Source organism: Mixophyes fleayi, chromosome 10, assembly GCF_038048845.1.
Source record: "Mixophyes fleayi isolate aMixFle1 chromosome 10, aMixFle1.hap1, whole genome shotgun sequence".
Taxonomy (NCBI): domain Eukaryota; kingdom Metazoa; phylum Chordata; class Amphibia; order Anura; family Limnodynastidae; genus Mixophyes; species Mixophyes fleayi.
This window is the reverse complement of record NC_134411.1, coordinates 2,792,431-2,816,902: the sequence shown is the minus strand read 5'-3', so window position 1 is coordinate 2,816,902 and position 24,472 is coordinate 2,792,431. Positions and strand designations below refer to the sequence as shown.

Below are 24,472 nucleotides of genomic sequence, written 5' to 3'. Positions count from 1 at the left end.
GCTCGCTACTGCGCATGCTCAGAATCCACCGGTTGCTCGCTACTGCGCATGCTCAGAATCAGTCAATAGCTAGCTACTGCGCATGCTCAGAAGCCACCGTTCGCTCGCTACTGCGCATGCTCAGAAAATGTTCTAGTTCCTGGAACTCAATTTTACAGTACAACTTTCAGTGTTGTTACTGTGGTTTTAATAATAAAAATAATATAATAATTACTATAATAACATAATAAACATTACTTTACTGCACTGATTTTTTCCAAATCACTTTATCATCTCTTAAAAGAACTTGTAGAAGTTTCCTCCCAATTAGTTCCACCCCGAATATCTGATTCCACCAACTCACTGCAGCCAGTGGGGAGAGGGGACATTAATTGCTACATTTACCAGCTTCCTGCTCTCTCTTTGTTGCAGAATTTATATTGAATCATTATTTTAGTTTGGAAAGGGAGAGCGGAGATGTTGGGTTTGTATTGTGGGTATCTGCAACTTCTGTTGCTAGACCATTTCTTATTTGAGAAAAAGACAGCAGTGGGGGGCAACCATACACAGAGGCCCCCTGAAGATGGCAGTGGCTGCAGCACAAGTAAAGGTTAGATACACTCTTGTAGATGAAGCTTGCAAAGGGCTAGATATAGGAGAAGTTCTAATTAAGCTCATTGTTCATTTATAACCCTAATAAATCAGTCCACAGTGTTTATTATGTGCCAGGAATCTACAGATCCAGAGAGTGGGCTGAGTACAGCGTATATGGGGGATTTAGTGACTAATTGAGGGTACTGTCACATGCAATTGTCGGTGCAATTGGATTTTTGAACTACCAACCTGAATCACGTCCAGTGGACACAGCACATTGATTAAGACAGGTGGTAGATACAGCATTATACACATAATGTGTGAGCAGGGGGGCTATGCTGTACTATATACTGCAGCAAGGACTATTCCTGGATTCTGGGAATGATCTATACCATTGAGCTATTTCCCGTGTAGACAGATATATTCTGATATCTTAGGCACCAATATATCCTCTGTGACAGCAATTCTTATTTGTAGTATTTATAGATTTATGTTTATTTTTTAAGCTGTTTGTTAGGTGCATTAGACATCCAGTAGGTGGCGTGCGAGCAGCACAAACTTCCCCACATTACTTGCTGTATAGTTGACAGCCAGTAGGTGGCGTGCGAGCAGCACAAACCTCTTCACATTACTTGCTGTATAGCTGACAGCCAGTAGATGGCGTGCGAGCAGCACAAACCTCCCCACATTACTTGCTGTATAGTTGACAGCCAGTAGATGGCGTGCGAGCAGCACAAATCTACTCACATTATTTGCTGTATAGCTGACAGCCAGTAGATGGCGTGCGAGCAGCACAAACCTCCCTACATTACTTGCTGTATAGCTGACAACCAGTAGGTGGCTGCTGCTCTCACAGCTGTTAGCCAGTATGTGACGTGAGAGCAGCATAGACCTTCCATATTACTAGCAGTATCAGAGGCAGCCAGTAGATGGCGTGCGGGCAGCACAAACCTCCTCACATCACCAGCAGTATCAGATGCAACCAGTAGATGGCGTGCAAGCAGCACAAACCTCCCAACACTACTTGCCGTACAGCTGACAGCCAGTAGGTGGCGTGCGAGCAACACAGACCTCCTCACATCACCAGCAGTATTGCTGTCAGCCAGTAGGTGGCAGGCGAGCAGCACAGACTGCACATTACTGCAGATTAAGGGCTAATTAGTGCGCACAGCTTTTGTAATTAGGGACTTTCCAGAAACCATTTGTTCTTCTGAGTTGTCCCTACACTGAATGCAGGGACTGAACGTGTCCGGTTTATGAGTTTTACTTTCAGCAATGAAAGACCCATCACACAAACTTCTTTCTCCGCTGAATATCCTTAATAAGTTGCAGCCAGTTGGGAGTTAGAGTCTCGGGGGGGAGGGGAGACTGTGCCCCCCAGGTGTCTTCTATCCTAGAAAACCACAAGTGATGTAACATGTTGCAACTAATCCAAGTTAGGGAAAACTGAGTTTTAGGTACATCTGATTCCTGCTCACATTCTGGGACTTCCAGGCTCTTTACACACAGATAATAATATTTTATTCTTACAATGGGCAGCGCACCGGTAACTTTGTAACACCTTGCCCACAGAGCTTATAATCTATAGCGATAATTTGAGCCCTACACACAAGAAATACATGTTGGAGATGACGGGTGGAGAGATTCCGGGGTGAGGTTTTATGAACAGATTATTTAAATGGATCTTTATATTTGTGTTTCACATCATTCGCTTCCTTTCTGTTGTGTGACCAGTTGTAGCCTCACAATATTTACTATTTGTTAACATTTATTTATATAGCGCCAGCATATTCTGTAGCGCTTTACAATTGGTAAGAATTTTCCAGTATTTTAGTATTTTCTCAGGAAATTTCCCAGCAGAGATTAGATCCATCTTTCATAATAATGTACAATATACATAAGATTTATGACCTCTAATCTGCTGTCATGTATTCTAATCACGTTTTACATTTAATATTAGTACAGCCATGTGCATTTATTTATAGTGTATACTGTGTAAAGCCTGTACTTTAATATAGGATGTAACGACCGGTCCGTTATAACCTCATGACATACAAGTTACCTGTTTAGGATTTGTCTTCACCTCCGCAATTTACCTGCTGTATTTTGCTTTGTAAACACATGAAAACTGCTAGAAAAAATAAGTAACAATCTAATAACAAGTCCAACTTAGTCATTGGAGCGTTGGTCGTGTTTCCTGCAGGAGACCCATGAATGGCGCTTTGTGACTGAGTGTAAACGCTTTCAGCAGTTTCCTGCGTTTCAGAAGACTCAGATTATATGGAGCCAGATTGTTGCTGAGGCCGTAACACTAATATCATTAAAGTAACCACAGGTGTGAAAATGTGGCGCCGCCGCTGTAGCGTCCGGTAGATCTGTAGCGTCCGGGAGATCTGTAGCGTCCGGGAGATCTGTAGCGTCCGGGAGATCTGTAGCGTCCGGGAGATCTGTAGCGCAATTACCAGATATTTATTGAGCTTTTTATGCTGGTTCTGCAGCAGATTTCCGGTGTAATCATTATACTGCGCTGCTTTGTGGGGGTGTTAAGGCGGGTTATAAATCCTACATCACCCGGACCCGTCTACTTGTCGCCCCAGCCACGTGTGCTCCGCTCTCACTCTGAGTTCTGTGTCCCAGAAGAAAACTGGCACAACCAGAAGACACAACGTCTGCTCCCTCTGGGGTCTATTTACCAAGCATTTTTCCTGTGGTAAACCCCCGAAAACAACAGTACTATTGAAGCATCACAGCAGATATCTCAGATATCTGCTGCTTTGCATTTCCTATCGTTTTTCTGAGCACTCCCCATAACAGTGTATGGGAAGTGCTCAGAACCGCTATGTATTAAAGGCTAACTAGAGAAAATTTTCTCTTTTTCTACATGTTAATGTACGTCATCTGAAGCCGGCGCCATCTGAAGCCGGAGCCATCTGAAGCTGGCGTACATTAACATATCTGAAAACTTTCGCGCTGTCCAGCTCTGCTCTGAAGAGCAGAGCTGGACAGCGCATGTGTGGAGGGATCATGTGATCCCTTCCTGTCACTGATCCTGCAGTTTGCCGGCCAGGATGTTACTGCGCATGCACTAACTATTCAGTCGGTGCATGCGCACTAACAAAAGAAGAAAGAAAAAAAAAGAGAAGATCATCGCAGCCTTGAAAAATGAGAAAAGACTGCGATGATCAGGTGGTTGCTATGGGTTACAGTACCTTTATATCACCTGACCTGTGCACTAGGTACTCTGTCATTATAGTACTGTTGGGAAGCTCAGGGACAGATCTGCTACACAGGAGCCCAGACACGGGGTGCAGATACATCACCCAGTTTTGCCTAATTTACAGAGCCCGAGCGCTGGATCCTGTGGTGTCGGGAGCAGACTTTACATGATGATGAAACTGAAGCTCCGGAGTGGAATTCAGAATATTATTTAATCCCTGAATTCCAACGTTTCAGGTACCAGAGTTATAATGAGATCTCCGGGGAGCAGAACTACGTATGAGGAGTGAATGAGACAATTCTCCAGTTACATTGCTGTCCCCCGGCTGTCGTATTGGGGGTGGAAGGGGGGGGTGTGTGCTGTATCACTCTGTGCTGCTTACACTGCGGTTAGATCGAGGTTTACAACTGGGGATTGGTTTAGATTTGGGTCTAGTAGCTGGGTTTGTGTTAGGTCTAGAAAGCTCAGGATAGATGTTTTGATAGGACCTGGGTGACCGTTAGGGTTCAGGTATAAATCCGATGACGACCACTTCCGCTCTGTGACTTTATATTTCCGGACAGCTGCTTATTTTGTGCTTATACCTGTGGCGGCGTGGGCTTCCTTCCGTCGCATGTTGCGCAGTTGGCGGTACCATCCTACGAGTGTCGGAGTGTAGCTGCTTCTATGGGGCAGATACAGTTCGGCGCGAGGTGCCGCGATTTGTCCCCGGAACAGTCCACGGAGACAGTGGCGGAACTGCCATTGGTGCATCGGCACCATGGAGATAACGGGGCCCGCTGCATGGGGAACTAGCGAGCTGCGGGCCCCTGTTCCCTCCTTCCTCTCACTTCCCTGCTCCGGGGCCTAAAGCTCACTTCTTCCGCCTCTGTGTGGAACGCTTTGCCTCAAATCCCTAGTGTCCCATAGAGACGTGAGAAACTGATCGGAGATTTGTTACCGTATTGGCCGGCAATATGCGCGGCCGGACCCAGGGGTCCCTGTGTCTGAAAGTTACGCTGCAGAGTAGCTGATGCAGCCAGTTTCATAGACGACCAGCGTTAGCGGATAGAGCAGACGGCGGGGGTAGCCTGCGGCCTGTTCCTGCGCGGTCACTGACGGCGTCGCTGGTTTGTGACATTATTAGCCCAGAGGTTCTCATCTGTGCTGCAATATCCATCAGTTAGGACCGTTTAGGTCTAATTGGCCCCAAATTGCAGCTAAAAATGCTGTTGGTCCACAATGGATGTCCAGATACATAGTAAGTCCAGGTAGATGAGGACGTCACAAGCGTTGGATCGCACTGCGAAATTAATATGTAATTATGTTTGTTTCTTGTTATCTCCTATAAGCCCGTGTTTGGGAAACATAAAACTTCTCTAAAGTTCCCATATATGAATATTCTGTCTAAACATAGCGTTGTACATTATGTATAATGCTTATTACAAAATTATTCAATTATTAAAAATTGACCTTCGTCTCTCTGTGTGTGTATATTAGGGAATTTAGACTGTAAGCTCCAATGGGGCAGGGACTGATGTGAGCGAGTTCTCTGTACAGCGCTGCGGAATTGGTAGCGCTATATAAATAGCTGATGATATTACAACAGTAGGGTGACTTCAGGCTCCAGATCTCAGTAACCTCTTGAGGATTTGCAGTCGTTTAAGTAAAGAGTTAAATTTGTTGGCGATGGTCCCGGAAGACCCCACTTAGAGCGAGTGAATCCCTGCGCTCGGTGTACCGGGAATAGTGAAATCCTGAGCTCCTCTCGGATGAACATGATGTAATTTAATCAGGTAATATACAAAGATTTCTGGGTTAATACGTAGCTGCGCAATGACGCTGACCTGGGCGCCGTTGGGGTATAATCAGCTGGTCAGTGACACCCGGGGGGAGTAAAATCAGAGGGGGCATCATTACAGGTAGTGGTGTTACAGGTTAATGGGGCAGAACAGGGAACAGCATTAAACAGCCATCGCTGCTGACGAGTCACTAACAGGCAGAGTTCATTTCCGGGATATCCTGCAAGTCCTGGCCTGTTCTACGGTCCTCTGGTTGTATAAGGATATTATTGCTGTATTTGGGGCCAGAATCAGTAATTAAGGAGACAAAGGGGTAAATTTAATAAAACTTTAAGACTTCTAAAAAGCAAAAGTGGTGGCGTTGCCCGTAGCAACCAATCGGATTCAGGCGAATGTGCTCAATGTATTAAGTAAATGAGAGCTAGAATCTGGTTGCTACGGGCAACTATATCTATCTCTATCTCTGTTTTCTTCAACAAGTGCAGTTACTTGAATGTAATAATTCTGTACAACATTCTTACTGTTAAAATTATTGTATTGGGAGCTGTGCTATAAATATTACCAAATAATGCAGCATTCATAAGTATTATGAGTATTGAAAGTAATAATGTATCTGGTGTGGGGCCCCCGGTTTGAGCACTGTCTGGGGCCCCTGGTACTTTTACTTTATCACTGCCCTTTGCACCGTTACCTGCAGGTAATGAAGAGATCGCTGGATTTTGTTACCACTTTTAGTTACAGGTGAAAGAACCGCTCTATGAATACTGCAGCAGTGAAGGGATTAATATTCCCTATATAATGGGACATTACATCCCTGCTCCACAACTGGACTCGGTGGCCGTTAGAAGCGTCAGCTCTGTGGTCACACTTGGTGTAGAGCCAGGTGCTGAGTCTTTGTTTCACTGGCTGATTCGTGTATGAAATCCCCAAGTCTTCATCCTCTGCCGGCCCCCAGGGGCCCCTATTTAGATACAGGCTTGCATCATTCAGCTCTTCATATAAACAGCTTCTCACAGGGGACACAGCTCACATCTACCTGATCCTCCCGGCTGCACCTGGTACATCGGTCCCTGGATCTGTACACTGGATTATACACCCTGGATCCTGCTCCGACCACTGCATCGTCCTCCACCGCCAGCAAGCCACAGGTAACAGGAGTGATGTGCTGCAGGGGTCCAGAGGAAGTGAGGGGGGTGTATAGCAGGAGGTGAGATGTGCTGAAGGGGTCCAGAGGAAGTGAGGGGGGTGTATAGCAGGAGGTGAGATGTGCTGCAGGGGCGGAGTGGCGGGGGGGGGGGGGGGGGTGTGCTGCAGGGGTCTAGAGGAAGTGAGGGGGGGTGTATGGCAGGAGGTGAGATGTGCTGCAGGGGTCTAGAGGAAGTGAGGGGGGTGTATGGCAGGAGGTGAGATGTGCTGCAGGGGTCTAGAGGAAGTGAGGGGGGTGTATGGCAGGAGGTGAGATGTGCTGCAGGGGTCTAGAGGAAGTGAGGGGGGTGTATAGCAGGAGGTGAGATGTGCTGCAGGGGTCCAGAGGAAGTGAGGGGGGTGTATAGCAGGAGGTGAGATGTGCTGCAGGGGTCCAGAGGAAGTGAGGGGGGTGTATAGCAGGAGGTGAGATGTGCTGCAGGGGTCCAGAGGAAGTGAGGGGGGTGTATGGCAGGAGGTGAGATGTGCTGCAGGGGTCTAGAGGAAGGCAGGAGGTGAGATGTGCTGCAGGGGTCTAGAGGAAGTGAGGGGGGTGTATAGCAGGAGGTGAGATGTGCTGCAGGGGTCCAGAGGAAGTGAGGGGGGTGTATAGCAGGAGGTGAGATGTGCTGCAGGGTCTAGAGGAAGTGAGGGGGGTGTATGGCAGGAGGTGAGATGTGCTGCAGGGGTCCAGAGGAAGTGAGGGGGGTGTATAGCAGGAGGTGAGATGTGCTGCAGGGGTCTAGAGGAAGTGAGGGGGTGTATAGCAGGAGGTGAGATGTGCTGCAGGGGTCTAGAGGAAGTGAGGGGGTGTATAGCAGGAGGTGAGATGTGCTGCAGGGGTCTAGAGGAAGTGAGGGGGTGTATAGCAGGAGGTGAGATGTGCTGCAGGGGTCCAGAGGAAGTGAGGGGGGTGTATGGCAGGAGGTGAGATGTGCTGCAGGGGTCCAGAGGAAGTGAGGGGGGTGTATAGCAGGAGGTGAGATGTGCTGCAGGGGTCTAGAGGAAGTGAGGGGGGTGTATGGCAGGAGGTGAGATGTGCTGCAGGGGTCTAGAGGAAGTGAGGGGGGTGTATAGCAGGAGGTGAGATGTGCTGCAGGGGTCTAGAGGAAGTGAGGGGGGGTGTATGGCAGGAGGTGAGATGTGCTGCAGGGGTCCAGAGGAAGTGAGGGGGGTGTATAGCAGGAGGTGAGATGTGTTGCAGGGGTCTAGAGGAAGTGAGGGGGGTGTATAGCAGGAGGTGAGATGTGCTGCAGGGGTCTGGAGGAAGTGAGGGGGGTGTATAGCAGGAGGTGAGATGTGCTGCAGGGGTCTAGAGGAAGTGAGGGGGGTGTATAGCAGGAGGTGAGATGTGCTGCAGGGGTCTAGAGGAAGTGAGGGAGGTGTATAGCAGGAGGTGAGATGTGCTGCAGGGGTCTAGAGGAAGTGAGGGGGGTGTATAGCAGGAGGTGAGATGTGCTGCAGGGGTCCAGAGGAAGTGAGGGGGGTGTATGGCAGGAGGTGAGATGTGCTGCAGGGGTCTAGAGGAAGTGAGGGGGGTGTATGGCAGGAGGTGAGATGTGCTGCAGGGGTCTAGAGGAAGTGAGGGGGGTGTATAGCAGGAGGTGAGATGTGCTGCAGGGGTCTAGAGGAAGTGAGGGGGGTGTATGGCAGGAGGTGAGATGTGCTGCAGGGGTCTAGAGGAAGTGAGGGGGGTGTATGGCAGGAGGTGAGATGTGCTGCAGGGGTCTAGAGGAAGTGAGGGGGGTGTATGGCAGGAGGTGAGATGTGCTGCAGGGGTCTAGAGGAAGTGAGGGGGGTGTATGGCAGGAGGTGAGATGTGCTGCAGGGGTCTAGAGGAAGTGAGGGGGGTGTATAGCAGGAGGTGAGATGTGCTGCAGGGGTCTAGAGGAAGTGAGGGGGGTGTATGGCAGGAGGTGAGATGTGCTGCAGGGGTCTAGAGGAAGTGAGGGGGGTGTATGGCAGGAGGTGAGATGTGCTGCAGGGGTGTAGAGGAAGTGAGGGGGGTGTATGGCAGGAGGTGAGATGTGCTGCAGGGGTCTAGAGGAAGTGAGGGGGGTGTATGGCAGGAGGTGAGATGTGCTGCAGGGGTGTAGTAGTCACACAATCATTGTGTGAAGAAAGATATGTTGTGAATTTTTCTGTGTCTCTGCATTACATGCCCTGAGGCTTTTTAGATGGGGCTAATGGTGGATTTTGTTAGTACAGAATAATATATGTAACATACGGGGTCTCATGGGGACACATAACATACATGTGGGATCTAATATCATCATGTCTGATGTGTATTACATTCCTTCATTACTCTGAATAGAGGTACTCCTCACAGTGATCAGGTCTGTGTGTATTATATAGATGTGCTCCTCACAGTGATCAGGTCTGTGTGTATTATATAGAGGTGCTCCTCACAGTGATCAGGTCTGTGTGTATTATATAGAGGTGCTCCTCACAGTGATCAGGTCTGTGTTTTACATTCAGTCTTTATTTCCCCATCTGGTTTACGGGATTCCAAGATTCTGGGTCCTGGATGAAAGATTCTGCTATATATCATTACCCGGCTGGGTTCTAGGGGTGGTAACGTGTAAGCTATGATGAGCGCATGCTGCTACTCTCTAATTATATTATATATTTTATCTTTCCCTCTAAGTGCTTATTGGAGCAGTTATTCCACCGTTGTGCAGTTGGGGTTTATATATTGTATAACCAGGAATAATTACTATTCATTATACATTGACTGTGATAGACAGAATCGCGCTGTGTTGCAGTATTGAAAGGGTTAATGTGCAGCTGCCGACAGCGGAGAATCTGCAGGGATCCCTGATGCTGCGAATGTCGTCAGATTGCCTCATCCGTGGGGCCCTCGGATACCAGAGCAGTTATGATGCAAGGGACCCTCAGCTGGGGGGGATCTAAGGCCTGATTCATTAAGGATCTTAAATTAAGAAGTTTCTTATTTCAGTCTCCTGCACAAAACCATGTTACACTGCAAGGGGTGCAAATTAGTTTTCTGTTTTTCACATAAGGTATATACTGACTGTTTTTTCATGTCCCCCTCTGCTCCCCCCGCGTGTCACGCTCCTTAGTGTCCCCCTCTGCTCCCCCCGCGTGTCACGCTCCTTAGTGTCCCCCTCTGCTCCCCCCGCGTGTCACGCTCCTTAGTGTCCCCCTCTGCTCCCCCCGCGTGTCACGCTCCTTAGTGTCCCCCTCTGCTCCCCCCGCGTGCCACGCTCCTTAGTGTCCCCCTCTGCTCCCCCCGCGTGTCACGCTCCTTAGTGTCCCCCTCTGCTCCCCCCGCGTGTCACGCTCCTTAGTGTCCCCCTCTGCTCCCCGCGTGTCACATTCCTTAGTGTCCCCCTCTGCTCCCCCCGCGTGTCACGCTCCTTAGTGTCCCCCTCTGCTCCCCCCGCGTGTCACGCTCCTTAGTGTCCCCCTCTGCTCCCCCCGCGTGTCATGCTCCTTAGTGTCCCCCTCTGCTCCCCCCGCGTGCCACGCTCCTTAGTGTCCCCCTCTGCTCCCCCCGCGTGTCACGTTCCTTAGTGTCCCCCTCTGCTCCCCCCGCGTGTCACGCTCCTTAGTGTCCCCCTCTGCTCCCCCCGCGTGTCACGCTCCTTAGTGTCCCCCTCTGCTCCCCCCGCGTGTCACGCTCCTTAGTGTCCCCCTCTGCTCCCCCCGCGTGTCACGCTCCTTAGTGTCCCCCTCTGCTCCCCCCGCGTGTCACGCTCCTTAGTGTCCCCCTCTGCTCCCCCCGCGTGTCACGCTCCTTAGTGTCCCCCTCTGCTCCCCCCGCGTGTCACGCTCCTTAGTGTCCCCCTCTGCTTCCCCCGCGTGTCTCGCTCCTTAGTGTCCCCCTCTGCTCCCCCCGCGTGTCACCTTCCTTAGTGTCCCCCTCTGCTCCCCCCGCGTGCCACGCTCCTTAGTGTCCCCCTCTGCTCCCCCCGCGTGTCACGTTCCTTAGTGTCCCCCTCTGCTCCCCCGCGTGTCACGCTCCTTAGTGTCCCCCTCTGCTCCCCCCGCGTGTCACGCTCCTTAGTGTCCCCCTCTGCTCCCCCCGCGTGTCACGCTCCTTAGTGTCCCCCTCTGCTCCCCCCGCGTGTCACGCTCCTTAGTGTCCCCCTCTGCTCCCCCCGCGTGTCACGCTCCTTAGTGTCCCCCTCTGCTCCCCCCGCGTGTCACGCTCCTTAGTGTCCCCCTCTGCTCCCCCCGCGTGTCACGCTCCTTAGTGTCCCCCTCTGCTCCCCCCGCGTGTCACGCTCCTTAGTGTCCCCCTCTGCTCCCCCCGCGTGTCACGCTCCTTAGTGTCCCCCTCTGCTCCCCCCGCGTGTCACGCTCCTTAGTGTCCCCCTCTGCTCCCCCCGCGTGTCACGCTCCTTAGTGTCCCCCTCTGCTCCCCCCGCGTGTCACGCTCCTTAGTGTCCCCCTCTGCTCCCCCCGCGTGTCACGCTCCTTAGTGTCCCCCTCTGCTCCCCCCGCGTGTCACGCTCCTTAGTGTCCCCCTCTGCTCCCCCCGCGTGTCACGCTCCTTAGTGTCCCCCTCTGCTCCCCCCGCGTGTCACGCTCCTTAGTGTCCCCCTCTGCTCCCCCCGCGTGTCACGCTCCTTAGTGTCCCCCTCTGCTCCCCCCGCGTGTCACGCTCCTTAGTGTCCCCCTCTGCTCCCTCCGCGTGTCACGCTCCTTAGTGTCCCCCTCTGCTCCCCCCGCGTGTCACGCTCCTTAGTGTCCCCCTCTGCTCCCCCCGCGTGTCACGCTCCTTAGTGTCCCCCTCTGCTCCCTCCGCGTGTCTCGCTCCTTAGTGTCCCCCTCTGCTCCCCCCGCGTGTCACCTTCCTTAGTGTCCCCCTCTGCTCCCCCCGCGTGCCACGCTCCTTAGTGTCCCCCTCTGCTCCCCCCGCGTGTCACGCTCCTTAGTGTCCCCCTCTGCTCCTCCCCGTGTCACGTTCCTTAGTGTCCCCCTCTGCTCCCCCCGCGTGTCACGCTCCTTAGTGTCCCCCTCTGCTCCCCCCGCGTGTCACCTTCCTTAGTGTCCCCCTCTGCTCCCCCTGCGTGTCACGTTCCTTAGTGTCCCCCTCTGCTCCTCCCGCGTGTCACGCTCCTTAGTGTCCCCCTCTGCTCCCCCCGCGTGTCACGCTCCTTAGTGTCCCCCTCTGCTACCCCCGCGTGTCACGCTCCTTAGTGTCCCCCTCTGCTCCCCCCACGTGCCACGCTCCTTAGTGTCCCCCTCTGCTCCCCCCGCGTGTCACGCTCCTTAGTGTCCCCCCCCCCCCGCTCCCCCCACGTGTCACGCTCCTTAGTGTCCCCCTCTGCTCCCCCCGTGTGTCACGCTCCTTAGTGTCCCCCTCTGCTCCCCCCGCGTGTCACGTTCCTTAGTGTCCCCCTCTGCTCCTCCCGCGTGTCACGTTCCTTAGTGTCCCCCTCTGCTCCTCCCCGTGTCACGTTCCTTAGTGTCCCCCTCTGCTCCCCCCGCGTGTCACGCTCCTTAGTGTCCCCCTCTGCTCCTCCCCGTGTCACGTTCCTTAGTGTCCCCTCATACAGAAGGAAACGGATTCTCTGCGCTCACTGAAGACCTGGTTTATGCTTTTGGATAAAGTCTCCGGTCACTCAGCGCAGAGCTCTGTTTCCTGTTTATTTCATGGACTTTCTGCTGTTATAGGAGATGGAGACGCATTTATTGTGTTGGGTCCGCCAGCAGCAGGATGTATCTAACACATGGTGCGGATGCCTAGTTGCCCTCAGAGACTCACAAAGTTCTCCCAGGACAGCAGTACAACCTCTCGCACTTTGCCCACTTCTCTAGTGAAGTGGATGGGGGCGGGGCTTGATGACGCGTTTCACAGGTATGATCCTGCGGCTTTGCGCAGCAGGGGGCAGGCCGCAAGTCGCGCTGACCCCCCCCCCCCCCTCCCTCTGCCCTCGGTACCAGGACCTATAATGTTGTGATCGTCATGTGATCAGTTCACTATTATTCCATATAACAACTACTGGCAGATGTTGGATCGTCTGTGGCTGTTATACTTAGAGACGGCCAAATTCAGATTTATTATAATAAATGATTAATTATAATGTGTTTAACTCAAGGACAATAGACTTTAGGACGGTGGGCTCAGGTATAATAATGTTGGTGGTTATTATACGGCTGTTGAGGTGATATCACATGGTCAGCGGGTCTGGTAGCCCCAGATAATGTCTCCATCAGGGATTTGTCCCAAATACACAGCTGATCATCTGTCCTGTGACCAGCGAGCACCGGGTCCTATAGAAAGAGATCAATCGGGCCCCTACCACTGCGTTTAGTCAGTAAAGTCATACATATGCCCTGGGATGGAGAAAAGGGTGGGGAAAAATTATTAAAATAACTTTAAAAGGGAAAAAAAATATATATAAAAACTTCTACACATGTCCATTAATAAATCTGCTCCTTGAAGCCCACGTCTGGCTCGTCCGCACACTCACGGCACACTCACGGCACACTCACGGCACACTCACGGCACACTCACGGCACACTCACCGCATGTGTCGCTCCTCTGCTTCTGACACATTTTGATGATCGATGACGGTTCTATTTCTACAGGGGCTGCTGTCAATTCTGTTCCTAAATGTGATGGTTCGGTGCTTTTATTGTTCTCTCTTTACTGTAACATTTCTATTTGACTTTGTAAGTTTGGTCCTTGTGATCTGATATATGGGTTGGATGAATCTGGTGTTTGTGCGTCTACAACAAATAGAAATTCTTACAGGAGGTTTTACGAACGCACTCGGACAAATAGAAATACAACGTTTCAAACCATTTCCAGGGAGATTTTGCTGCATCTAATCACACCCTATATACACCCGGTGTCCCTAAGAGCCCTGAGGCCCAAACACCTGGGGGTAAATGTATCAAGCTGAGAGTTTTCCGGCGGGTTTGAAGAACCAATCAGATTCTAGCTGTCATTTATGTAGTACATTCTACAAAATGACAGCTAGAATCTGATTGGTTGCTATAGGCAACATCTCCACTTTTCAAACCCACCGGAAAACTCTCAGCTTGATACATTTACCCCCTGGTGTCCCCATCCTTCATCTGCACCGTTTACGCTGCAGTCCCTCCACGTGATAAGGCTGCGCTTGTTACATGGGCGCAGTACACGGTTATATAGATAATCTGGAACCTCCTCCTGCACACACACAAGATCCCCACGATGTGATACGTCCTCCGCGCTGACTGCTTCCATTAATGTTCTCAGTCAGAATTTAATTTACAATAAAAAAAGCATTTTCTGGCGACATTGGAGATCAGAGTGTGGTATTTGTGGTAGATGTTTCCTGACTGTTGTTCTGTGTCCTAGGTGTTGGCTCTCGTCGTGGTAAGTCGCGTTTCGCAGGGGATGACAGCCGCTCTGTAAGGGATCCTACCAGTCATTCTAACATGGCGAAGGTGAGTGTCCTCATTTACCATCAGGAGAGGTGCTGGGGGTACTGTCTGCTGCAACACGAGGGTCCCTCACACTGGGAGTAGGTGCAGGAGGTGCGCTGCTCCGGGGCCCACGTAGATAATGGGGCCCGCTGCACAGGGACCTAGTGAGCTGTGGGCCCCGGTTCCCTCCTCTCCGCTTCCCTGCGCCGGGGCCCACAGCTCGTTCCGCCTCTGACTGGGAGTAACTACGGCAGATTCTGAATCATCTTATCTGCACATTAACGTCACCATTTACTGAGTTCATCTTCTTGTTACTGTATCTCTATCTTTACAGTGTACTCACAGCTATTACAGAGTTGTACACAAACATTTTCACGTACAGTTCACCTGCCCCCAGAGCTTACTATCTAATATTGGGCTACATAATACAGATGACAAAATGTCACAAGGAGGTGATGCTGGGATTGTAAGCAAGGTCTACTCCATCGTTTGTATTCAGTTCAATTAACTAGTCAAAATATATGTGTGTATGTGTATGTATATGTATATATATATATATATATATATATATATCTCTACATAGACACCCTCTGTTCCAGTACTTGGGGTGTGACCTGAGGTGTCCTAAATTGGGGTCTAATTTAACCCTATGTTATCAGGATCTTAGTTTGCGTCCGATTGTTGTCACCTCCAGCGGGAGAACGAGGAACGTGACAGATCAATGATCCGGTTTTAATAATCTATGTATTCTATTGTTATAACTGACAGAATATTGGATCAGTAACTCTGGACAGTTATCTAACCCCGGAGAATAAAAACATATATAACGGGGCAGAAGGGACAGAGCTGTTTGATTTGAATACAGTGAAAACCTTTAAGTAACTCACGGTACTGCAGTGTTGAACTACAAGTCACAGCAAGCCCTGGGCCACAAGTTGACTAAGCTGCATAGAAATGTCAACACTACAAAGAATAACGATATCCCTGTCTTCTAGGAGAAATATTACTCATAGATTACACGTGGAGAGCATTGTTTTTATATCTTAATATATTGATTGATTTTTTACTTTAATACTTGCAGATGCTTTGGCTGCAACTGAGTATTGAGCTCGGGAGTAAATAACTCTAATTGTGACCCAGAGAAGGGGGAGGGGCATCTTAGTTTAAAATAGGGATAACTGTGAGTTATATCGCCCTCTTGTATATATCGCTCTCTTATACAATTTCCTTTTAAGTCAATAAAACATTTTGAATAATGATTTTATGTTTATATTCGAATATAATTAGACCCGTTATAGAACATTTCATCCTTGAATATATTTGTACTTTCTGCATTAATCCCAGAATATAATAACTATTTGTGTTACTAAAGTCACTTTTCTCTATTTTGTTTTTCTTCCCTTTCAGCCGGTAATTAACTTGTTTATCTGCCAGTCCTGGAAAGTGTCTATATTTAGCTGTGACCTCAGGTTCTGCTCTTTAATTATCAGCTGTTCCTGTGTGTATAACGCACGTTCTGATAGTCTGCGCAATATCAGGATTAAAATATGTGAATTTTGTGTAATTTTAGTGTCTGTCAGGTGGGAACAGACCTGCGACTGGTGTGTTATTATCTAGAGGCTATTTCTGCATAAAAACTGTGCAACAAACGTGTAAATATTGGAGGAAAAATCTAGTACATAACTATGATTATCTGCTAATAATTACGAAGACATCAGATAAATATATTCCTGGTTCTGATATAAAGAAGATGAAAACTACATTTTTATTTTTTTTTGTCATATTTGTCGTTTTTGTTCTTGACACGATGACCGGTAGAGACTTTGGGAGTAATGAGGATACATTTGTTGATGCTCAGTCTCAGACATTGGGGATCTATTTATCATGACTCAGTGATACGAAATGTATTTCTGAAGCAATTTATTAAACTGGCCAAACCACAGAGAAGAATCTGTCCCAGCGAAGCGCAATCACCCCGGAGATATATTTTGCCGCATGCTTAGCACAGCGGCCTCTCTGCCTCGCCGTGTGCTGGGTACCTGGGTGAAGGCAGCGAGATGGTTCATGTGTAGAAGTCTCCTGAGATACGTACTATACTCAGGCTCCGCAGTGCACATCGGTCTGCAACATGGGCTTAATCTTGTGCCATTCACCTCCTACTAGAAAGATGTTCTTTGAAAATGTTTCGGGGCCTATTAAATAAGTAACCAGTTTATGTCCCACAATGATGACAGGGTCCATTTACTATTAAGTAATTTTGGGGCAGCGCCTCCGATAGACTTGGGGTCGCACATCTGCAGAAGATCCCGCCCCTGCGGTGCTCTCCCCATAATATTCATAGACTAACGCCATCGTTAGATGGTATTAGCCATCGGGGTAAAGCTCTGAAAAGCTAGGGATTTCTGAGCTTGATTTAAAGGCCCAGTCCCCACTGAGTATTATGGAGACTGCAGTTTAATGCAGTAATTATATTATATTATTTGCCTAATCTCCGATATCTCCTGCGTTAGGCTGTCCTTAAATGAACATTTTACTTAAAAATGCGGTAAAAACAGAAATGTGCGTTTCCACTAAGGATAATGTGCTGGCTGGAGACTGGACTGTTACTGGGGTACTGGGATTAATTACTCATTAATTATGCATTAATTCAGGATGAGAGAAGAGATAAATTATCCTGTCTCCTGCGTAATGCCCAATGTCCCTTCAGTGCATTCCACGATCTCTGTCCTATCTATTAACCACATTGTGCTGTTGTACACAGAGCAGATATTAGATTACAGCTGAGAAATCGCCAGTCTGGGATCCGCCCCGCTCCAGGACAGTCATCGCGGGAGTTGTGGTTTAATGACGTCTATCCTGGGTTATAGAGAAATACATTGTATCATATGCTTAACTCTTAGCTGATTACAGAACAGATATTTTTGGGGGCTTCTATCTCGCTGTAATTTATTCCTGAAATAAAAACTACCATTTTACACTCTTCATATACAAGTGTAGCACACAGAATACAGAATAAATTCCCAGAACACATAGCAGGTCTACAATCTACGTTCATATTGCCCCAAAATAGCTTAATACAATTTATTACAAATATCCAATTGGAGGAATAATTGTCTCTGTATCGCCATCTGTTGGTCAACAGGAGCGTCTGCAAGCGGTGACGGTCCATAACTCTATACCAGACCTGGCCAACCTGCTGCTCTCCAAGTGTTGTGAAACTACAAGCCCCAGCATGCTTTGCCAGTAGATAGCTGGCAGGTTATGCTGGGACTTGTAGTTCCATACCACCTGGAGAGCCGCAGGTTGGTCAGACCTGCTGTATAACATTATCACTGAGCATAATAAACTGGTAAGGAGGACATGCTGTGGCTCTCTGGCAGGCAACACCACGCTGGCAAGGCATGCTGGCCTTTGTAGTTCAACCACAAGCAAGCCAAGAATGGCCTCCCTCAGAGAATGTTCTCAGACAGATGTGTTGTATGTTTCAGAGCTGTTATGACTGTACGGAGAAGAACCCAGCGCACAGTCTGTGCACCAGGTGTGACAAGTGGCTGTGCAGTACCTGCGCCGAGCAACACAGACATAGCAAGGGGTCCGGGGAGCACTACCTGGCTGTGTCCCAGAGGGCAGGTAATGTGCCGGAGCGTTATATACGTATGTACACTTCCTGACCCCACCCCCCCGTGCGATCTGACGCCAGTGCCTATAATCAGTGAGTTCTGAAATCATCTGTAATTACCCACTCTCCCGGAATGTCTGGGGAACTCCCGAATTCCGGGTCAGTCTCCCGGACTCCCGGGAGAGCAGGTGATTCTCCCATATTCTGGCCACTTCCTAGTGAAATGGGCAGGATGGGAGACTCAATGACGTGAATTTCCCACGTCCCCTCCGGCCTCCCACCACACCGCCCCCTACGGGATTTCCTGGAGCTCAAATATTGAAGTTGGCACCTTTGACGTCATCACTGATTCATAAGGAAAACCTGTGTGTTATTATATAGAATAATATGTCCCTACTGTGTTCTATGTATATTAGAGGTCACCTCCAATATCTGTACTTTTATATGGTCACAGAACTGTTCTGTGACTTCTAATATCATATAATGTACAGTAAATAGAGGGCATTATCCCATATATAATTCTCTCTCTCTCTATATCTATCTATATAATTATTCCTCTAACTATTTGGTAGAAATGTAACGTTTTCGGGCTTTGTTTGACAGGAAGTGAAGGCGGATCCAGTAATCTCTTATTTTGCCCGGTTCACACCCAGGAAACGCTGAAGTTATTTTGTGAGACCTGTGATATCATGATGTGTCGTCACTGCCTCGTCCTGGAGCACAAAGAGCATCGGTAGGAATATTGTCCCACAGCCGGGGGACTTCTTTGGGGTATCAGTGATACAGCACACCCTCCACAAATCATTTCCATAAACGTGGCCATGTATATAACATGCTGATTACTGGCAGGACCTACACGTCAGAGAGTTCCAGAGGTAGTGACCAAGGTTTACTGACCCCTCTAGTGATCTGCAGAATATTGCTCTGTCCCATCTACCCCCTGTCAGATACATAATGATATATTCTGCAGATTATTACATTACTGACCTCTCTAGAGATCTGCAGAACATTGCTCTGTTCCATCTACCCTCTGACAGATACATAGTGATATATTCTGCAGATTATTACATTACTGACCTCTCTAGTGATCTGCAGAATATTGCTCTGTCCCATCTACCCCCTGTCAGATACATAATGATATATTCTGCAGATTATTACATTACTGACCCCTCTAGAGATCTGCAGAACATTGCTCTGTTCCATCTACCCCCTGTCAGATACATAATGATATATTCTGCAGATTATTACATTACTGACCTCTCTAGAGATCTGCAGAACATTGTTCTGTCCCATCTACCCCCTGACAGATACATAGTGATATATTCTGCAGATTATTACATTACTGACCACTCTAGAGATCTGCAGAACATTGCTCTGTTCCAGGAATAGCTCTAAAACTGTGTTTATTTTACAACTTGGTTCCTGAATCCCTAGAGATGTCCATTCATTAATACTGGTGCCCTGATATTTTATATAGAGTTTAATTTGCAAAAGGTGCAAAAAAAAGTTTATTTGATTGAAACTTTGTTCTGTCTCCTCTCCATCTCTCACATATAATTACCACCAATGTTAATGTCATCATTGTAGAATCCTCCTCCCTTTGTGAATACCTATCTCTCTCTGTCGCACTATGTGACTGACGTTTGTGTCTACCAGGTTCCGGCGTCTGGATGAAGCTCTGCAGAATCAGCGTGTTCTCCTGGAAAACGTCATCACACAAGTGGAAGAGAAGAAAGTTGTTGTCCAGGGGGCCGGGAAACAGATTGAGGACCGGTGAGAGTCATGTCCAGATTATGTGAATGAGGCCCCTTATACCAGGGACAGGCTGGTCCTGTTTTCGCTAAAGAAACATCTTGTGCGTTGTACGGACGCGACTCTGTTTTCCAGCGTTGTCAGGAGACCCTAAACGTTTTCCCTTTCACAGGCTCTACGAAATAAAACACATGCACAGAAAAGTGGAAAACCAGATTAAGATGACGAAGATGGTGATTATTAATGAGCTGAACAAGAGGGTGAATTCTCTGCTGGAGCAGCTGGAGGTGAGAATCCCAAAAGGTCCAGTAACAAAAGTTCTCATTGTGTTGTGACTATGCAGAATATTCACAGACTGAGAGTTCTATAGTGGAAGGAGCAGGGTTCCCCAGCAGCACAGAGTATATCAGGAGATGAGTGATGTGTTAGTGAGGACAGAGCTGCATGTGACAGAGGCAGTGACATGATGTGAGGAGGGGAATGGAGGCAGCAGGAAGCCTCAGACTGAGAGGTATATAGTGGAAGGAGCAGGGTCCCCAGCAGCACAGAGTATATCAGGAGATGAGTGATGTGTTAGTGAGGACAGAGCTGCATGTGACAGGGGCAGTGACATGATGTGAGGAGGGGAATGGAGGCAGCAGGAAGCCTCAGACTGAGAGGTATATAGTGGAAGGAGCAGGGTCCCCAGCAGCACAGAGTATATCAGGAGATGAGTGATGTGTTAGTGAGGACAGAGCTGCATGTGACAGAGGCAGTGACATGATGTGAGGAGGGGAATGGAGGCAGCAGGAAGCCTCAGACTGAGAGGTATATAGTGGAAGGAGCAGGGTCCCCAGCAGCACAGAGTATATCAGGAGATGAGTGATGTGTTAGTGAGGACAGAGCTGCATGTGACAGAGGCAGTGACATGATGTGAGGAGGGGAATGGAGGCAGCAGGAAGCCTCAGACTGAGAGGTATATAGTGGAAGGAGCAGAGTCCCCAGCAGCACAGAGTATATCAGGAGATGAGTGATGTGTTAGTGAGGACAGAGCTGCATGTGACAGGGGCAGTGACATGATGTGAGGAGGGGAATAGAGGCAGCAGGAAGCCTCAGACTGAGAGGTATATAGTGGAAGGAGCAGGGTCCCCAGCAGCACAGAGTATATCAGGAGATGAGTGATGTGTTAGTGAGGACAGAGCTGCATGTGACAGAGGCAGTGACATGATGTGAGGAGGGGAATGGAGGCAGCAGGAAGCCTCAGACTGAGAGGTATATAGTGGAAGGAGCAGGGTCCCCAGCAGCACAGAGTATATCAGGAGATGAGTGATGTGTTAGTGAGGACAGAGCTGCATGTGACAGGGGCAGTGACATGATGTGAGGAGGGGAATGGAGGCAGCAGGAAGCCTCAGACTGAGAGGTATATAGTGGAAGGAGCAGAGTCCCCAGCAGCACAGAGTATATCAGGAGATGAGTGATGTGTTAGTGAGGACAGAGCTGCATGTGACAGGGGCAGTGACATGATGTGAGGAGGGGAATGGAGGCAGCAGGAAGCCACAGACTGAGAGGTATATAGTGGAAGGAGCAGGGTCCCCAGCAGCACAGAGTATATCAGGAGATGAGTGATGTGTTAGTGAGGACAGGGCTGCATGTGACAGGGGCAGTGACATGATGTGAGGAGGAGAATGGAGGCAGCAGGAAGCCTCAGACTGAGAGTTATATAGTGGAAGGAGCAGGGTCCCCCAGCAGCACAGAGTATATCAGGAGATGAGTGATGTGTTAGTGAGGACAGGGCTGCATGTGACAGGGGCAGTGACATGATGTGAGGAGGAGAATGGAGGCAGCAGGAAGCCTCAGACTGAGAGTTATATAGTGGAAGGAGCAGGGTCCCCCAGCAGCACAGAGTATATCAGGAGATGAGTGATGTGTTAGTGAGGACAGGGCTGCATGTGACAGGGGCAGTGACATGATGTGAGGAGGGGAATGGAGGCAGCAGGAAGCCACAGACCTAGAGTTATATAGTGGAAGGAGCAGGGTCCCCCAGCAGCACAGAGTATATCAGGAGATGAGTGATGTGTTAGTGAGGACAGGGCTGCATGTGACAGGGGCAGTGACATGATGTGAGGAGGGGAATGGAGGCAGCAGGAAGCCACAGACTGAGAGTTATATAGTGGAAGGAGCAGGGTCCCCCAGCAGCACAGAGTATATCAGGAGATGAGTGATGTGTTAGTGAGGACAGGGCTGCATGTGACAGGGGCAGTGACATGATGTGAGGAGGGGAATGGAGGCAGCAGGAAGCCACAGACTGAGAGTTATATAGTGGAAGGAGCAGGGTCCCCAGCAGCACGGATGATTAAAGGCTTCTGTTAGTGATATGGAATATTATGAAGTCACATGTACTTCTATATGATACGATGTTGATACATGTAACTTGTTATCTTTCTGAGGTACTTTCTGTGTCCTATGGTTGTATCGCACAGAAATCGTAGATTGAGGTCAGATTGGTTTGTGATCTTTCCTAAGCTGCTGTCACATATTATTTTTTTCTCGTTTTGGCTGCAGAAAATCACCAGCGAGAAGCAGCAGAAATGTGAGCAGCAGCTGCAGTCTGTGCTGGTTCTGAACCGCCAGCTAGAACACGTCCAGAACTTTATTAACTGGGCCATGTACAGCAAGAACAGCGTCCCGTTCCTGTTCAGCAAGGAGCTGGTACGTACCGAGACCCCACCTGGGTCACAGACATTGTACAAAATGTAGTAATAGCTCCTAATGTTACTGACGCATAAATGTCACACAATGTAACACAGAGCAGGCGGTGAGATACAAATAATGTCTTTATACCGTTACATTGTCCCAAGGAAGCTTCCTGGTCTAGAATATTTACAGAAATAGGGGGCAGCACCCACAAAACCTCTGAAACTGATGCTGGGGCTTTGTCTTGTTCTATAAACATTATGTTCCATAATCAATATATGTAGTTCTATAGGCTGGGTATCTTAAAAGTTTCAGACTGTAATATATATATTTATATTATTTGGGTCTGTACCTGGGCTTATGATGTATAAGTGAACCAGAAAAACGTATTGCTCTGCTGCAGATATATGTAGGTCATTTACAGATCATTCTACTATATAATCTGTTATCCTTTAGGGTGGGAAATCAGACAGCAACAAATATATCAAGAGGGAGAAGATCAGTAACTATGTTGCAGATATTTCCTATAGTAACACTAAGCACCGGAGGGGGGTGGAGCGTTCCCTGACTCCCACTGTTCCCAGTTCATCCCCTGCACTGTCCGTGTTCTATAGGAAGAGTCGCAGGGATTATGCTACAGCTTGTAATAGGAACTGGTGGCATCTGCCTGGGAGGGCATGCTGGGATTTGTAGTTTCACGACAGATGGGGAACAGCAGGAAAGTGGGGTCCTGGCAGTTAATCCCGCCACTTCTTTTAGTTACCATGTTCTTTTTACGTCTCCTCCACCAAATTTTAATGAGGGCCCAACGCTCCCATTGAAATCACCATTTTTTTTTTTTATTTTTTTTTTTGTATTTTATGTTTTGTTTGTGTCACGTTTTCTCCTCAGATTGTCTTCCAAATGCAGCGACTGCTGGAAACCAGCTGTGGCGGTGACTTCGGGCGCCCCGTCAAGATGAAGTTCAGTTGGGAGCCCTCATTTTGGACAAAACAAATTTCGAACTTAGGTACGAGATGAGTCAAGCGAGATATTTGTAGAGTTCTGTTGTGAGGGGCGCTCTATGCAGACACATCGCCTTGGTTTTGTACTCTTGTTCCCAGCGTACATCCAGCTACAACGAGGTTCCTTCTTTGTACTGTGATAGGAAACCCCTAAAAGGGCCCGACTGACCCTCGGGCTGCGCGATCTGCAGCTGCTCCTCAAATGCCGCCATCTTGTTCCACCACAAATCTAGGTGCATTTCAGCAAATCAGGGTTCCAAAGGTGCATTTGTTTTGTGCTTTGAATTTGGCCTCCTATATGGTTAATGTTTCATACAACATCCTTGTGTGTCTCCCCAGGTTGTATTATGACCGATACGGCCCAGTTACCTCCCGCTGATATCCCCAGCTATGGACCTATAGACGACGTACAGTCACCTTATTACCACCCTCCAACCACCTCCCACCTCGCTACCATCAGCAATTCCCAGAACTTTGTATCTACTGTCCAGTGCCCCACACCCGTCTGCTGTGCGCACTGCCACACGCTGCCATCCATAACCAAGAGCCAGCCGGCCAGCAGTACCGTGAGCCAACACGTCAACTTCACCCATTCCACCACCATAAAGCAGCAGGCGGTGCAGCCCATACAGTTCAGCTCTGGCAAGGAGCAGAAGTGCCCGGTGCCCCGACCCCTACGGGTGATTCAGCCCTGGTTATCTAATCCGACGCCCGTAGAACATGAAAACTCCTCTTACTGGTCGGAGAACCAGCAGCAGCCGAGAGCGCCCGTCCAGCCCACTATACAAAGTGTGGCCCCGATATGCTCCGTCCCGTCGCAGGACTTTAGCCCGGTGCATTCAACCATCCCGCTGAGCACAGCGTCCGCCTTACAGACCCCATCTGTGCAGATGCAACTGGGCCCCGTGCACAGCGTGAGTCACATTCAGCAGCAGAGACACCAGAACCAGGCGCAGCCACCGCTCTGCCCGGCCGACGCCGCACATGAACCCGTCATGCACCACAGTCTGGACTTGATTAACCAACAGTTTGAGCTGGAGCAGATGCAGAAAGGACTGGAGCTTCTGCTGCAGAGTCAGCCCTCAAACGTGCAGCTGAACCAGAGCAAACAGCCGCAGCAGGTGCAGCAGACCATTGTGGGACAGATTAACTACATAGTGCGGCAGCCGGCTCCACTGCCGCTGCAAAGCCAGGAGGAGGTGCCTCCGGTCAGTGCCCAGAGTATAAGTAGAATGTGTAGAGTGCACAGCATGGCATGTATAGAGTATTATAAGTAGAA

The 24,472-nt window shown here is 49.1% G+C and overlaps 1 protein-coding gene across 2 annotated transcripts in view; it reads left to right on the top strand.

Annotated features, from left to right (window-relative positions):
• Positions 1 to 367: 367 nt before the first annotated feature.
• TRIM66 (tripartite motif containing 66) overlaps positions 368 to 24,472 on the top strand; it is a 41,064-nt gene continuing 16,959 nt past the window's right edge. For both annotated transcript variants that reach the window (XM_075187624.1, XM_075187623.1), the window contains exons 1-9: positions 368 to 589; positions 14,078 to 14,166; positions 17,634 to 17,775; positions 18,368 to 18,497; positions 19,421 to 19,537; positions 19,689 to 19,803; positions 22,058 to 22,204; positions 23,081 to 23,198; positions 23,533 to 24,401. In XM_075187624.1, the coding sequence (XP_075043725.1) occupies positions 457 to 589; positions 14,078 to 14,166; positions 17,634 to 17,775; positions 18,368 to 18,497; positions 19,421 to 19,537; positions 19,689 to 19,803; positions 22,058 to 22,204; positions 23,081 to 23,198; positions 23,533 to 24,401 (1,860 nt within the window). In that variant the 5' untranslated portion in view covers positions 368 to 456. The remainder of the gene's footprint in view (positions 590 to 14,077; positions 14,167 to 17,633; positions 17,776 to 18,367; positions 18,498 to 19,420; positions 19,538 to 19,688; positions 19,804 to 22,057; positions 22,205 to 23,080; positions 23,199 to 23,532; positions 24,402 to 24,472) is intronic.